This window comes from Antrostomus carolinensis, unplaced genomic scaffold (genome assembly GCF_000700745.2).
Source record: "Antrostomus carolinensis isolate BGI_N321 unplaced genomic scaffold, ASM70074v2 scaffold4542, whole genome shotgun sequence".
NCBI classification, from domain to species: domain Eukaryota; kingdom Metazoa; phylum Chordata; class Aves; order Caprimulgiformes; family Caprimulgidae; genus Antrostomus; species Antrostomus carolinensis.
This window is the reverse complement of record NW_010300045.1, coordinates 988-16,759: the sequence shown is the minus strand read 5'-3', so window position 1 is coordinate 16,759 and position 15,772 is coordinate 988. Positions and strand designations below refer to the sequence as shown.

Below are 15,772 nucleotides of genomic sequence, written 5' to 3'. Positions count from 1 at the left end.
CCCCCACCTCCCCCCCATCCTGCCAAGATTCAGTGAATGATTCAGCCTTTTCCTGCCAAGAAATCTGTAATCACTCCATTCTCTGCTCTGCTTTCTAAATCTGTTGTTCCAACCAATGACTCTTCAGACACAGTTGCAGAGCAAACACTTGAATTAGAAATTAGAATTCGTTTTCTACGAAGTTTATCTTACTGACACCGGCTTTGTATTTTGCATCACAGCAGAGGTCTGCCAGGACTAGGGGCTGTCTCCAAGCTATGCCTGGAGGCACAGACGTATCTTTGAATGTTACTTTGCAGAACCTTTTTGAGATTGTGTCAGAATGGATCGAGAGTTCATGGAGAAGCTGAACAATCACTGTCTAAAGCAGAAACTTAAACTGGTTTATGCTGATGTTGGGATGACCGGCCCATCTCATGATCCTGAGTAAGTTCACTGTGCATGTCAATAAAAATCAGGACTCTTCCTGCAATGAACAAACTGGATGAAGTTTGGAATCATAAAAGTTAATTTGCTGAAAATGTACATGTGTCAGGGGAGCTGGCTGAAGCAATAAATTGAGTGATAGGTGTGTGAGGAGGATGTCATGTGATAGAGTTTGAGGAGAAAACTTATTTCAGAGTTGATGTCCCTCTTTTGGGAAGCAGCAGCAATGCACTGCTTATGTTACGCATCTGCCATGAAACCTCTCAGGAGGTGGGGGTAGGCTGCAGGTAAGCAGGTAAGCGTTTCAGTTCATGATCTGTGCTAACTTAAGTGCTTTGGTTTTTATTTAGTTTTACAAAGTGTGGAAATTATTTGTTTTATATTGTTAATTTCTAACTATAAAGGTAAGGTGTATATTAATTGATTTGGTACCAACATGTTTTACGTGTAGTTAATTATTGAACGTCTGTTACAAGAGAAGGGTCTTTTGCTTAAGCTGTTTTGCTTTTACTTTTAGAGACAATTACAGGTGATGAAATTTTGTTTTACTTCTAACACAAATATGGTGTTTTGCTATTTCCCTTGTAGAGATCATAGATACTCAAGATCTCTCAAGATCTATGATGTTTCCTTGCATGATTTTTTTAAAATTATTTTTGGTAGTTTGCATGAAGACAAGCCTTATGCTAATAATTAGTATGTTTCTTTTAATGTCCTCCATGTTGCCAGCCAGCACTGCCTGTGCTGACTTATTCTTAAACCTGACCATAGTCCCAGAATAAATTAGTAAGTATTATCTGCATCTGAAATGTTAATCAGTTATCTTATTTTTTTACATGTGGCTCATGTAATTAAAAAAAGTGACCCTTATTGCAGCAGTGGCCACAGCTGTCATCACACAGCTACATCTTCACGCTTCAAAAATGATGGCATGGGACTAAGAATTTACATAAATTTCAAATTTACACATTTATCCCATTCATTGCACTTTTAAATTTTGTTCTGTGTGCTCTGCTACATTCAAAAATATGATTCAACCCATTCTCTTGTATCTGTAAGTGATGTGAGGTGTGACAGTGGTATCTAGGAAGATCCTGGATAACTTGAGCTGTTCCAAGGGGTACAATGTACAGTCTGGGGCTACAGCAATGAGAGCTGTAAACCTCCTTTGGTGCCCTGGTGGTGCTCTATCCCAGTGCTTTGCTTGCTAATGGGACATGTTGGCCACTGCTGGTCCTGAGCTGGCTCCTTAACTCTTCTGTGCTGTGTCCCATCTTATAAGTCCTCCTGCAGTTGTCTGAGGCATGACGCAGAGGCACCTCCTGTCAGCTCCTCCCATCATGTCCTGGTTTTGGTGCTGTAGCTGCTTCCACTGCAATGTCTAGCAGAGTCAGTGCTGAATGTGATGTAAGAAGGTTGGGAGAGCCCAGGCTGGCTCCATTCTGAGCGGCTGTGAGCTTTCTTGGGCTGGGAATGCATTGTGTGGACAACCAGGCCAGCTGGCTAACAAACCCTTTCCCAAAGAACGATCTCTTTCATGCTTTTTCTTTGGTATGGTGTTTCCTAAGTGTAGAGTATGTGGCACACTGTGGTGTGCCTTGTCCTGCTGTTTGCCTCCTTAAGATCTCCCATTAAGGCTTGCTTACACAATGACTGCAAGCACTGTTCTGAATCTGTGTTGTTTTCCATCCAAACATTTCATTAAAAGGAAGTGGAGAGCAAAGTTGGAAAAATACAAAAAGTGAATTCCTGAAGTCATTCCACTGGTTGAGACAAATAGTCCCACAGAGAAAACTCATGGTGTTATAACTACACTGCTTCATTCTGTGAATGTATCCTGTCTACTGTAAGCTTGCGTATATGCTCTGCTGCAATATGAAGTACAGACATACCCGAGATTATAATAATGGTCCCTTTAACTTGAGGCACGTTTGTGCTGCTGCCAAAAGCACAAATCTAGTTGTTTTTTTCTCCTCTGTTGCCTTTTGTGTGAAGGCAGTAGCAGGAACATTAGGGATTTTGCAACTGCAGGACAAGTCAGATCTGGGTAAGAACTGATTTGGCTGAAAAGCAGCATTTCGTTATTAGGTCGGGATGAGGGGTTTGACCCCAGGTGGCAGTGAAACCCCCAGCCAGCCACTCACTCAGTTCCTCCCAGTGGGGTGGGGGGAGAATTGTAAGGGTGAAAGGAAGAAAAACTTATGGCTCCCGATAAAGACAGTTTAGTAAGTGAAACAAAGCTGTATGAGCAACCACAGCAAAACAAGGAATTCACTCACTGCCTCCCATCAGCGGGGAAGATGTTTAGCCATTTCCAGAGAAGTGGGGCTTCATCATACGTAATGGCTACTTTGGGAGGACAAACATTATAACCCCCAGTGTTGCCTCTTCCTCCTTTTCCCCCTAGCTTTTATTGCTGAGTGTGATGCCATATGGCACGGAATATTCCTCTGGCCAACTGCCCTAGATTGTAAAATCTAGATCCAAAGTAAGAAGAGCCGAATTCTATCATGTTGTCAATACACAAATTAAAACAAAAATATAGTATTAGTTTACCCATGAAATAATTTAAACGTATTTTCAAATGTCTTGTGTTGCTTCCCAGCTTCTCACACACCCCCAGCCTACTTGCTGGGACACCAGGGTGGGGAAAAAGAAAAGGCTTTGATGCTGTGCAAACACTGCTCAGCAATAGGTAAAACACTGTTGTGTTACCAGCACTGTTTCAGTCCCAAATCCACAACATAGCACCATAGCAGATGCTATGGAGAAAGTTAACTCCATCCCAGCCAGACCCAGTACAGTCAGTCCTGAGCTGCATCCATTCCCTGTAGTGTGGGAAGCAGCGTGTGCACAGTTGTGCAGTGGAGGGGGAAGGGATCAGTGGTTGAGTGTGGAAGGGCAGCCACTGATTTTTTTTGTTTGGGGTTTTTTTTTTTGTTTGGACTGCCTTTGAATTCATGTCTTCTGAAGCACAACACACATTTTTTTTATACTTAATAAATAGTGTATATAGCACTGTATCAAAGGTGAGTGTAATGTCATTTCTGGATCCATTAAATCACTATTAGCTAATCTTTCCTCTCCAGGTAGTTTTGCAATGCTGAGGTGTGTCCTGGTGTTAAGGCTTCACAACTTTGCCTGTAACAACGCTGATCTTGTGCATTCTTTTGTTTTTAAAAATTTAAATAATTCTGCTTTTGAAAAGCAGTTAAGCATCTAAGAATACTGTTACTAATAAAGTATGTGCATTTGTGACTAGGGAGGAAACATCTAACCAATATTTCTACTAAAGAATTATGATAATCAGGAGTTAGATATTACAAAAACACATGAATACTTAAATACCTCCACGGTTAACTTACAGTGCTTTGTAGATAATAAAAAGAAAGTTGAATCTGAGAAGGTTATTGAGTATATATGAGACAAAATGTAACAATGTTTTAGAAAAATTTCCTTCGTTGCAGGTTCACAGTTGTGGTTAAAATAAACAATGTAGACTATGGTAGAGGCACTGGTAAAAATAAGAAGGAAGCAAAAGCAGTAGCAGCAAAAAGAACGTGGAAAATGATTCAGAAACAGGTGAGTAAACTGTACGATTTTTTTGTTTTGTTTTGATAGTAAGGTTGAAGATGAATCTCTAAAAGTATCCAATATTAATTTTTTTAATTTGGAAGAGGTTTTTTATGATTTATTTAAATCGTCTTTGTTCTGTATTATTCAGTGCTTGTCTACTTTTTACCACTGAATTATTTCCTTATTGTTCTGCTGCAGGGTTGGTATGTAATATTGAGAATGTTTCCTCCTCTGCTGTTACAAGAGGATGAGGAAATGTATTTGCCTTTGTTCAACTGTCTTGGTATATCCAGAATGGACAGTGTTGGTTTTTTTTTTATCTTGACAACTGTTCAGCAATTTGATGTCATCAAAACATTTACAAGGCATTGTTCAGTGTGTCTGTTGCCACTCTGCTCATAAAATTGCTTACCTTCATTTGATCTGATTAATCTTTTGTTTCTGTGTTATTATATTCTTTATGGTATAGCTGATTCTATACTCTTTATCCTTTCTTGATTTAGTGTAGGTTTGAATTTTGTTCGTCTGTTTTCTGCCATGTGTTTTGTGGTAGCCATTCTTTTTTGTTCTTTTTGACTCTGAATGCTTCTTAGCACCTTGTTGAGTGAAATCTCTCCTTACCTGTTTTCATATGCTTTTTATTGTGTCACCATCGTTACTTTAACACAATTGCTGCATGTTTGCTAGTATATTATTGATGCTGTGTAATCAAGGGACAGCTGAAAAGTCCTGCTTTCCCCTCTTGTGCATGCATGGGCGCATTTGCAGCCCTTGCATCCTGCTGCCATCCTTTTTCTTGGCTCTGCTCAGGCTGTGAGAAAATTCAGACGCAGCATTTGATTTTTTTTTTTTTAATGAGACATTTCATAGCTCATTCCCTGTCTTTTCTTAAGAGGTTGGAGGACACATAGTCATAGGTTGTTAAAGACATTGGTGCAATACTTGGAAAACTGGATTTACATTTCTTTGGAAATGAAAAATCCAATAATTCTGGATTGGGATGGCTGCCCTTTGCCACAAGGGACTCTGTTAATGCAAACTTGTGATTTCTTGAAAATATTTTGAAATGCTGACAAGCCTTGCTGCTATGCTAGATCTTGTGTGCTGTTTATCTGAATCTATATATTGTTTCCTATTTTGTTTGTTTTATAGCCAGAGACTACTTCAAGTATGCAAGCTGCAGAATTAATGACGACTCCAGTGACCTTATCACCTGTACTAAGTAGCGACTATGTCAGCCTACTAAATATATATTCACAAAAGACATTGCACATAGTAGATTATCCTAACAAAAAACGTACTGGAGACGCCCATGCTCCCATGTAAGATGTACTTTTCTTCATACTTGCTTTTAATACTTCTTTGTGTTTACTAACACTACCATTAGTTATCCTGAGTAGTGTTAGATGAATCTTTTGAAATACAATAAAAATTTGGAGGTGGTCTGGAGAAAATCCAATGGAGGGCCATTAAGGTGGTTAAGGAGTTGGAGGATATGGCATAGGAGGAAATGCTAAGAGGACTGAGTTTGTTTAGCTGGGAGAAGAGATGGCTTGATGATAGAGTGGTAGTCAGTGTTGACAAATTGTCAGCTACCTTGGCTGTAGCTCTGGTGCCTTTGTGGACCTCTTGGCATGTATTTTGGAGGCCCCTAGGAGCCAAGTGCCAAGGAAAGACCGTCTAGGTCCCCTTCTGTACGTATTGCAGTCAGGGAGTTGTAGAAATGTACCACTTGATGACAGCTGAGGAATGATAAAGAATATCTACATATTTTAACTCTCTTGATGACATCTGCTGGAAAACTCCTCCTCTCTTCCTCTGCAAAATCAGCCATTTTAAAACCTAAACTGCAGATAATTTGTGATTATGGGTGCATATGATATGATATTTTAAGGAGTTTAACTTTAAAAAGTGCTAAATATTCATCTTCTTAAAACTGGTTATGTTTGAAGCCATGCCAAATTAGTTACCTACCATTATTAAGTAGATTAAATGCACATTGGAAATACTGTCCTGAAAATGTATATTTTGGATTTCCATTCTATAATGTCAATTGATTGTAGTGTTTAAAATCATTAAATTAAGATTTGCCATATGGGACATAAGACTTTATTCCCTGTTACATTTTACAGGTTTTCTTGTAACTGTACAATTAGTGGTTTTGTGTATGGAACTGGCACCGGACCTTCTCTAGCTACTGCAAAACAAGCTGCTGCAAAACAAGCGTTAGAGAAGCTAAATAAGGAAGGCGCTACAACAGTATGTCCTATATTTAGCCTTAAGACATAAGTTTAATTATTGTATCTTTAATCTTTGAGTAGATTTACTCATTGTGTTTAAAAGCATGTTCCATGGATTCCACTTAAGCAGAAAACAATCTATATTTTGGTGGGTTGGTTGGGCTCCAGGATTCTGTTGGTAAAAATTATGTTATGTTTCTATATTCAATTGCTGGATTAAAAAAAATAGTTGATATCTCTGAGTATTTCAGAATATGGTCTGATATGTTGTCATTCAAGGATGCACATACATTAAAAATTTCTGAATCCTGACTGCTCTAATACACTGGTTGTCTCCTGTGTGAAGTGTTGCCAAGCTGACTGACTATGAACATAAATGTACTCCCGTGTACATTAAGCCATGTACTGCCTTCTGTTGGATCAAAAATCTGTTGTGAAATGTGAGAAAGGCAAAAGCAGGAGTGAAAATCACCAGGACTTGCCTTCTCTAGTGTTCCGAGGCAGAGTCTAGTGAAGCAATTGCTAACACCATCCTCTGGAGAGCAGAGCGGTTGTTGTCATGTTGGCAGTCGTATTTCCATATGTGCAAAAAATTACCAGAATTCTAACAGTGATCCAAACCCGCTTCTGAAATGCACAGAACAGTACATATGAACTAACTCAAATGAAGGGTAGTTTAAAGCAAAAGAAGGCAGTACCAGGGAGGAAAGAAATAATTTCTGCTTTAAATACTTTTTTTCATTATTTGTCTGTTTCCTATGGATTTCAAATGCTGCTTTTATTGTTGTTTTTAAGTTATCTATGTGATTAGTGGCCCATTGTAGCTCTAGGATCCTTCCTTAATATTTCCCCATGTTGCGAGCTCATGGGTCTTTGCATTTTCATCAAAGTCCGAAATTTACTACTGCAAGCAGAACCTCTGTAGCAATTATTCTAAATTTGTGGTGGGTTGTTTTGGTTTGGTTTTAATTTTTATTAATTCCCAACAGTGATGTCTGTGTAACAACCAAAATGTAAGTAGCAAAAAGTAGTAAAGGCCCAGTACTCCTGACTTTAAAAAAAGGGTTTTCTTTGTTGACTATCACTGAAACATAAACCCTTAAGTTTTTTTACTTTTTGACAGGTTATGGTCTGTAACAATTGTAGATGTTGCTTTTAAAATTACATTTATGCTTTTATGACATGGTGGAGGTGGGTGGAAAGGGGAAGAACCTCTACTAAGTATTTAGGTTTAATTTTTTTAGTTGACCTCATTTTAGTAATCCAGGTTTTGCTGAGTTGTCACACTGAAGACATTGCATGTCTTTTTGTACAGACTCAGATTTTCAGTTCTGCTGGTTACATATACCAAAGCCTACGTATATCTAACTTTCCACACAGACAACTGCATATGCAGTAAACAATGAAAACCTTTCTATTTAATAACTCTTACTCTTATCCTGATTTTTTAATAGATCTCAGATTCTACTTTTGCAAACACAGCTGTATGGTCTCAATATGAGTAGGAAAACGCTCACTGTGACAGGGCTCCGTGTTTCACTCCTCTGGGTGGAAGTTAGGGAGATGCCTTTTCTTCTGCAAGGCTCTGAACATTCATTGCAGTTAACAACTTCCACTTAGGACATTGTAATCTTCCCTCTCCCCTCTTTGAATGGCATCTTTTGCACTAGGGATTTTTTAAATATGATTTTGTTAACCATTCTTGTTTTTTCTTTTTTTCAGATGGTAAGTGGAAAAACTAATAGCAATTCTACACTTAATGAATATAGTAATTCCTCCCAAGTGCTAACTCGGTCTGACTCAGAGTAAGTTGAGTTCACTGATAATATGATAAGAAAAATGTATTTACTAATTTTAGAGGGTCTTGTGATCTGGTTCAAAATAAAATTTGTCATAGTTTCTTTATTGCAGTATAATGCCATTTAATTTGAGATTATATTTCTTAGACTTCAGAGCAAAATTTCTTGTACTTTTGCAATTTTATTTGAGTTCTTATAGGTTAGCTTATAAGAAATAAGTTAAATCCAGTTGGAGGCTGGTCACAAGTGGTGTTCCCCAGGGCTCAGTGTTGGGGCCAGTTCTGTTTAACACCTTTATCAATGAAGGGATTGAGTGCACCCTCAGTAAATTCACAGATGACACTAAGATGGGTGGAAGTGTTGATCTGCTTGAGGGTAGGAAGTCTCTACAGAGGGACCTGGATAGGTTGGATCAGTGGGCTGTGACCAACTGTATGAGGATCAACAAGACCAAATGCCAGGTCCTGCACTTGGGTCACAACAACCCCATGCAACACTACAGGCTTGGGGAGGAGTGGCTGGAAAGTTGCCTGGTGGAAAAGGACCAGGGGGTGTTGGTCGACATCCGGCTGAACATGAGCCAGCAGTGTGCCCAGGTGGCCAAGAAGGCCAAAGGCATCCTGGCCTGTGTCAGAAACAGTGTGGCCAGCAGGACCAGGGAAGTCATCCTTCCCCTGTACTCAGCATTGGTGAGGCCCAACCTTGAATACTGTGTTCAGTTTTGGGCCTCTCACTACAAGAAGGACATTGAGGCACTGGAGCGTGTCCAGAGAAGAGCAATGAAGCTGGTGAAGGGGCTGGAGAACAAGTCTTATGAGGAGTGGCTGAGGGAACTGGGGTTGTTTAGCCTAGAGAGGAGAAGGCTCAGGGGAGACCTTATCACTGTCTACAACTACCTGAAAGGAGGTTGTAGCGAGGTGGATGTTTGTCTCTTCTCCCAAGTAGCAAGTGATAGGACAAGAGGAAATGGCCTCAAGTTGTGCCAGGGGAGGTTCAGATTGGATACCAGGAAAAAATTCTTCACTGAAAGGGTTATCAGGCACTGGAATGGGCTGCTTAGGGAGGTGTCATCATCCCTGGAGGTATTGAAAAGATGGGTAGATGAGGTGCTCAGAGATATGGTTTAGCAGTGGGAAGGTACAGTTGGACTCTGTCTCAAAGGTCTTTTCCAACCAGGTGATTCTGTGATAATTGTAGAGCTTTCTGATATATTTTTACATTTTGCCATGAGTAGTCCTTTCAGAAGCATTTTTACTGTGGGGTAAATGGAATAACCTACCTCATTTGATAGCAACATTTCATGCAATTTTTAACACTCATTTTCCTGTTGCGACGCTCCTGTGAACTCAGTATAATTCAATTTCAGTAGTTTACTGTGCTCCACATTCTGCTTTCTTATTTTTTTTTTTGTTCATTCTCCATGAATCTTCACTTCCACCAAAGGGAAAATTTTCTTAGTGAAAGAAAATGAGCCTGCATAAAGTTTAATTTGTGACTTGGGAACCTTAGGTCAAGCCTTTTGGGTCCAGCAGTTGACTTGACTGTAGTGCCACTACCACTTCCTTTGTGTTCTTTGCGCAACTGAAAAGCAACCTGATATGTACAGTGCTAGACGTGGCTGCAGTGCCTTGAAATATACATCTGTATTTAACCTATTTAATTAATGGATATAATGGATATCTATATGATATATATTCTAGACATCATATCATAGAAATAGAGGAGTATATTACAAAATGTTATTATTTATTAGCTTTCCAGCATGAAGTTTTGTAGTTTAAGCAAGTCCTGATTGTTAATGCTTTTTCAGGTTTTGCTTTTAAAAACTGTGTATTTTTTTATGCTTCTTTATTTCTTATGACAATCATTTTATTTGTGATTGTGTTACTTACTTTCATCTAAAATGAGTCTATTATTTTTTGGTAACAGCAGTATTTGCTTTGAAGACTCAGCTGGAAAGTTGGAAGAAAAAATGAAAGACATGGCAATATGTAAAAAGCCTTCGCCTTCTCAGGTATAGTATGGAAATGGTCTTCCTCATAATTACACTGTAGACCCTGCACAGAAAAAGCTCTTGTCAGTGTAGCACCAGTTTGTTCCTTTATCCACTAATCACTAGAAAACACATGTACATTTTTCCTAAGAATATTCATTACTTTCTTACTGTTCACCATTAGTAATTTACTTCTGTACTATGTACCCAGTTTATGTCCTGTTGACCAAATGGTCAGTATTTGCAAGAAAGGGGATCAAACTAAGCTCGTATCTTTCTGTGGGAAGAATGATGATGTCATATATAGCACATGTAAAAAATTTTAAGCTAAGATACGGCTTCATTCTTATCACATTGTTTATATAAGGTATGAACATATTTATAGGCGATGCCTAGATACATTCTCAGACATATTTTAAACTAACTATAGTGAAAATATTGAGGATCTCAGTTAGGTTTTTTCTCTTTTTTCATGTAGGGAGGCGCAGAAAGTTCTGCCCTGAAATCCAAAAGGTACGTGTTTATTTCTAGGTTACTATCTCCCATAAACTATGTTGCAAACCACTTCAGTGGTTTTTATATCTAGCAAAGAAATGCCACTATTGGGAGGTACATTTCTTTTCTCTTGTCATATATTAGAAAAACAACTCATGATAAGTTTTGCTTTTATTGTTGTTAAAGAAAATTGGCAGCTAATTTTGGTAATGCAAGAAAAAAGGAGGAGGAAAAAAAGACGTCAGATTCAGATGAAAGTTTGCCAGATTTGGACACAAATACAAGTGAGGAGAATGAAAGTCCATACACTGTGGATAAAAGGTAAGAAGGATTTTTTTTTTCTTCCAAATAAGATCTGTATGGCAATTACAGTATGTAGTGGTCTAGATTTGTTTGCTTATTTATAATAGAATGTGTGAAAATGCTGCTGTAAAAATAAATTTCAAAGAAAATTGGTATTTCTTTTTTTTTTTCCTGTAAATTTCAAATGTAGTATAGCAGCTGACATGCAATGATATTTAATGCTTACAACCAAAAGACATTTGTGTGAAGATATGAGGGTAATTACCCTAGATTATTTCAAGGATCAATGTCCCTTGTTTTTTGGTTTTTTTTTTTTTTTTTACTCTTCATGGCTATGATGTAGACCTGTATAGGTGTTGAGTGATAAAATATAGAATGATATTTCAGCAGATGTATTAGATCTGTCAGGATCATTTTTATATCTTATAAATTTATTGTTAAGTATACTTAAGTTATATATCTTTTTTTTTTTTTTTAAGATTTCTTGAGAGTTTTAAAAATATAGAGCCTATTGGTGAAGGTGGTTTTGGGAATGTTTTCAAAGCAACAGCAAAACTTGATGAGAGAACCTATGCAGTCAAACGAGTTCCCTTTGCAAAGTATGTACTGTATATTTATTTTTGTTTTTCATTTTAGCATAACCTTAATCCAGATTTTAGTACTTTGTTTTGTCTCTTTAATAATCCTAGAAGCATTTAAGCAATTTTCAGTATTAATTGTCCATTCTTTCTAGTAAACTTTTCTTTATTTCTAAGTGAAGCTGAAAATGGCATGCAACTTTGTTAGCAGATTTTTAATTTTTGCATGCACTGGAATAATTTCAGATACAGCTGTAAAAGAGTAGATTTGTTAAGTTCTACTTTCCCTGAACACAGTAGTGCTCTGGTTATTAATATTGCAAAATGTGTTTGAAGAAAACTTAGTGATGATTAAACCACTGAAAGCAGCACTGTTATTTTTGACAGGTTACATGGAAAATTTATGTAACAGTAATGCATAATGACTATAATTAGGGAAAATAGAGAAAAATTAAAGTAATTGGAAAATGCTTTATATCTGACCCATGTAATCATTACTCTCACACTGTGTTATTTATCCTTTTTAAATCTCAGCAGAGAATGATGATCTTTATTTTTTTTTTTAAAGTAATTTTCTGTAACCAGTACCTAGTGGAGTATTTTATCAGCAGCTGAAAAGCTTGAATTTCTTTTAAATAATCTATTCAAAAATTTCATGTTGTTTGAGATACTTGTCTCTTACATTGTGTAACTGCCCTTCAAATCCCTGTGTTCTTCACAAGCATATGTAATTTGTATTATCCTGAGAACTATACTAAAAAAAACAGTTCTTCAAATAAAGACTGCTGGTCTGCTGATGGGTTTGAGCTTACTTCACTAGGCAATGTTACAACAAGCTTAGGCCGAATTTAGTAATAGTTCTTCATGAGTATTTACACTGACTTCTGTATATGTAAATAAACTTCACAGAGGTAAAAAGAAATCATGGCTGTTTGCTACATTGTGTTTGGCTACCTAAGTAATTAGGCATTGTAACTATCTGCTTTTTTGACTTTTTTTGAGTGGGGCTTGGATTTCCAATATGGTTAAAACACTTGTGCACTTGGAATAATTGAGCAGATTAAAGAAAACCCACAGAAATTGTAACTACGATTTTGAACTTGTATGGAGAATATTATGTTCTTTTTCTAAATTAATGTAAAACTATCTGTATACTGCTATTTGATAGATTGGTTTTTACTTAACTTAGCATGAAATTTTTATAGTGAAATGCCTTTTTATTTTTTTTTTTTCCCCTCTCCCCCTCCAAATAGGAATGTAAATCGTGAAGTAAAAGAACTTGCAAGACTTGCCCATGAAAACATAGTGCGGTATTATTGGAGCTGGAAAGGGTATGACCATGTGACTTATCCAGACTCAAGGTAACGACAAGATAGTAGTTTCTACTCACAAACTTGTTTGCCATAGTGAATTTTGTGCTGTAGAAAGAAAGGCTGATGATTGGTTACAAATCACTGCATACACATACTTATGTACTTACTGTTAGGAAAAAAGGCACAGTGCTTTTCAGCAGCGGGTCATATATAATTAAGTATATTTCTATCTTCTTTTCCTTGATGAATAAGATGCATTATGTAAGTTTCTCTTTCTATTATCTCTTAATATACAGAACTTGCTGAATCTATAGAGGAGAGTAAGAACGGAGAACTCAAAATTTTGGGTCTAGAATTAACAAAAGAAACTAAAAAAATGACTGGCAGTTGGCTGACAAATTTCTGATCAGAAATGTCCTTTTTTTTTTAAACAAGTACTGGTCAGCCAGTAGCTCTCATATATTTAATTATTTCTCTAAGTTAGCATTTTAACCATGGTACCTGAAACAATTTTGGTTGTTGAGAAGAGAAATACAACATGAAATGCTCTTTCATTTAGAAGTAGTCTTTCCACACTAAAAACTTATTGGAAGACACTGGTGAGAATTTTACTTGTAAGTTAGGTTATTAAGTTTTCAAATCTTCTGTAGTAAGCTTTTTTTCACTAGTTGTAAATTCATACCCTTCAGATAGGCTGTCTTACTTACCTAGAGCCATAAAATATTAATAGATTAAAAATTATGGTTGGCATGATATCTGTTCAGTGTGCTCAGTAAATGAGGAATAAAGTTAGGGGAAAAAGTCTTGTGTCAAAACCCAACCATTAATATGTTGGAGTCTCAACATCACTTACACATTTCATATTGAACAGTTATTGGGCAAAAGACAGAAAAAAAAAAATCCTCAAAGCTGAGGTCCTAGCCTGGAATTCCACTGAGTGCCCTGGCCTCAAGGCTACTGAGGGTCCCAAGCCACATAATGCTTGTCCTTTCAGTGCCTCAGGCGGCTTTATTCCGGGGCACTCAGACCACACAGTGCACGCAGGAAAAAGCGTTGCCTCCTTCTCTTCATATTGTCCTTCCCCTCACCATCTCCAGCCTCAGCCTGTCCTATGGGCTGATGGTGAGGGAACTGTTCTGGAAAGTGTGAGGCTGTCAGGTGGGTGAATGTATCTCACCTAGATTTCCACCTCTCAGTAGGGTTTCTCACAGATTTGATGTCAGCGATGGTCACCACACCACCTTCTTGAAGGGACAGAGGCTGAAAGAATGTGGTCATTCTGGGTAGGAGAGGAAGGCTAATGTTGAGCAGAACAGAGACCACTTGCCAGAGACTTGCAGCAGTTCCTAGAGGGAAAGATGGGAGCCAAGGACAGTGCTATTTCTTCCTGTACAGGGTATGCCTCTAAATATGAGGGGAGAAGAGTTTGGGCACTTGGAAAGCTTTCAGTGTGAACAAGGAAGCAAGCAAAAATTAGAAACATTCCAGGGGTATGTAGCAACTGAGCAGGGATTCTTTGCTTTGCAGTTCTATTGATTTATATCTAGTACAAATTGGACTAGTATCTTTTTTTTAAAATCAAGGGACTTGCAGGATTTGTTTTGGGGAACTTCAAAAATAATAATAAATTTTAAAAAGCTTATTTTAAAGAAGAGGGACTTAAGAATCATTGACAGCTTGCAAGGAATTGTATCTTGCCATTTTCAATATGGTATATAACTTCCCTTTGCAGGCAGAAGTCAGACAAAGAAATTACTTGTCTTTTCATCCAAATGGAATTATGTGAAAAAGGGCCATTGGAAAACTGGATTGAAAAGAATAGACAAAACAAAAAGTATTATGAGATGGCACAAAACAAATTTTTACAAATACTGGAAGGAGTGAAATACATTCATTCTGAAGGGTTAATTCATCGAGACCTCAAGGTAAGCAGGATAGGTAATTTAAAAATAATAATAAAAAGATAAAAGTAGTACTTATTGGAATTTCAGGAAATTGTTAAATTGTTCTAGTCTTTGTTTGTCTATTATGTACCCTAGTAGTGTGCCCCTTCTGATATTGCTAGTGATTAACTTTTTTCAGCAACTGGCTGGACTTCATCCTAAAATCAGAAGATAAACTGGAGGATCACAGAATCACAGAATGTTGGGGATTGGAAGGGACCTCGAAAGATCATCTAGTCCAATCCCCCTGCCGGAGCAGGAACCTATGCAGTTCAAAAAATCAGTAGTCATCAGTTAACAGGCATTTTCAGTGTATTATGTGTTACTGGGTCGCAAGACTGCCGATTGGAAAAAGAAATACTGACTTGGTGATTAAAGAAAGAAGGTGAAAAGTTGAGTCTAGGGAGTTTGCTCTTGGCATTGTAAAGAGATAGCTTATCTGTCCTAAAACATACTGTGTTTGATAACAACATACTCTAGTTGCTCTTGTATCACATATGCATACAAATACCTGAATGCTACATTTTTTGATAGAATTTCAGTCTCTGCAAATGCACAATCATAAAAAGGACAAAGTTGCAAGCCTTCAGGGCTTCATGTGCCAGCTATGATGCTGCTTACGGAGTTCTAAATCACTTGCTTTGTGAAAAAGTCGTTAGTGTGGTGGTGGTGTTCCTAAAAACGTCTGTAGCAAGTTACATTAAATGTTGATCTAGGATGCTGTTCTCCTCATAGTGGCTCATTCCAAACACGCAGAGATTACTAGAGCTGAGAGATTATACAGTGATGCTGTCCTTGATGCATATTCCCTTCCTCTCAAGACTTCCAGTAACCTGAAGTTTATGGACTTCTTGAGCCAGAGATGGAAATCTTTTGCATTTTGCATTCACAATGTAGTTCCAGATCATGTTCACTGCCCACTTGTAGAATCTTGTTTTATGGACAGATATATTCATATTTTCTAGAGCTTTTCTATCAGGCTACAAAACTGGAATGAACCACAAATACACGCTCATTTTCCCTAGATGCCTGGAAAAAAGAGGCCTTATAAGTGCCTTCTCTTGTCACCCATTAATTCTTAGCTCTTCCCACTCTGGTTTGTATTT

General features: G+C 37.6%; 1 protein-coding gene across 1 annotated transcript; it reads left to right on the top strand.

Moving 5' to 3' along the window:
* Window positions 1–322: 322 nt before the first annotated feature.
* EIF2AK2 (eukaryotic translation initiation factor 2 alpha kinase 2) lies at window positions 323–14,648 on the top strand (the record flags this gene model as incomplete). Its single annotated transcript, XM_029083750.1, has 11 exons — window positions 323–426; window positions 3,894–4,008; window positions 5,161–5,324; window positions 6,135–6,261; window positions 7,965–8,047; window positions 9,971–10,055; window positions 10,513–10,547; window positions 10,716–10,850; window positions 11,312–11,431; window positions 12,664–12,771; window positions 14,456–14,648. Coding segments are annotated over exons 1-11 (1,269 nt in total), but the record flags the coding sequence as incomplete, so codon positions are not given.
* Window positions 14,649–15,772: the final 1,124 nt, after the last annotated feature.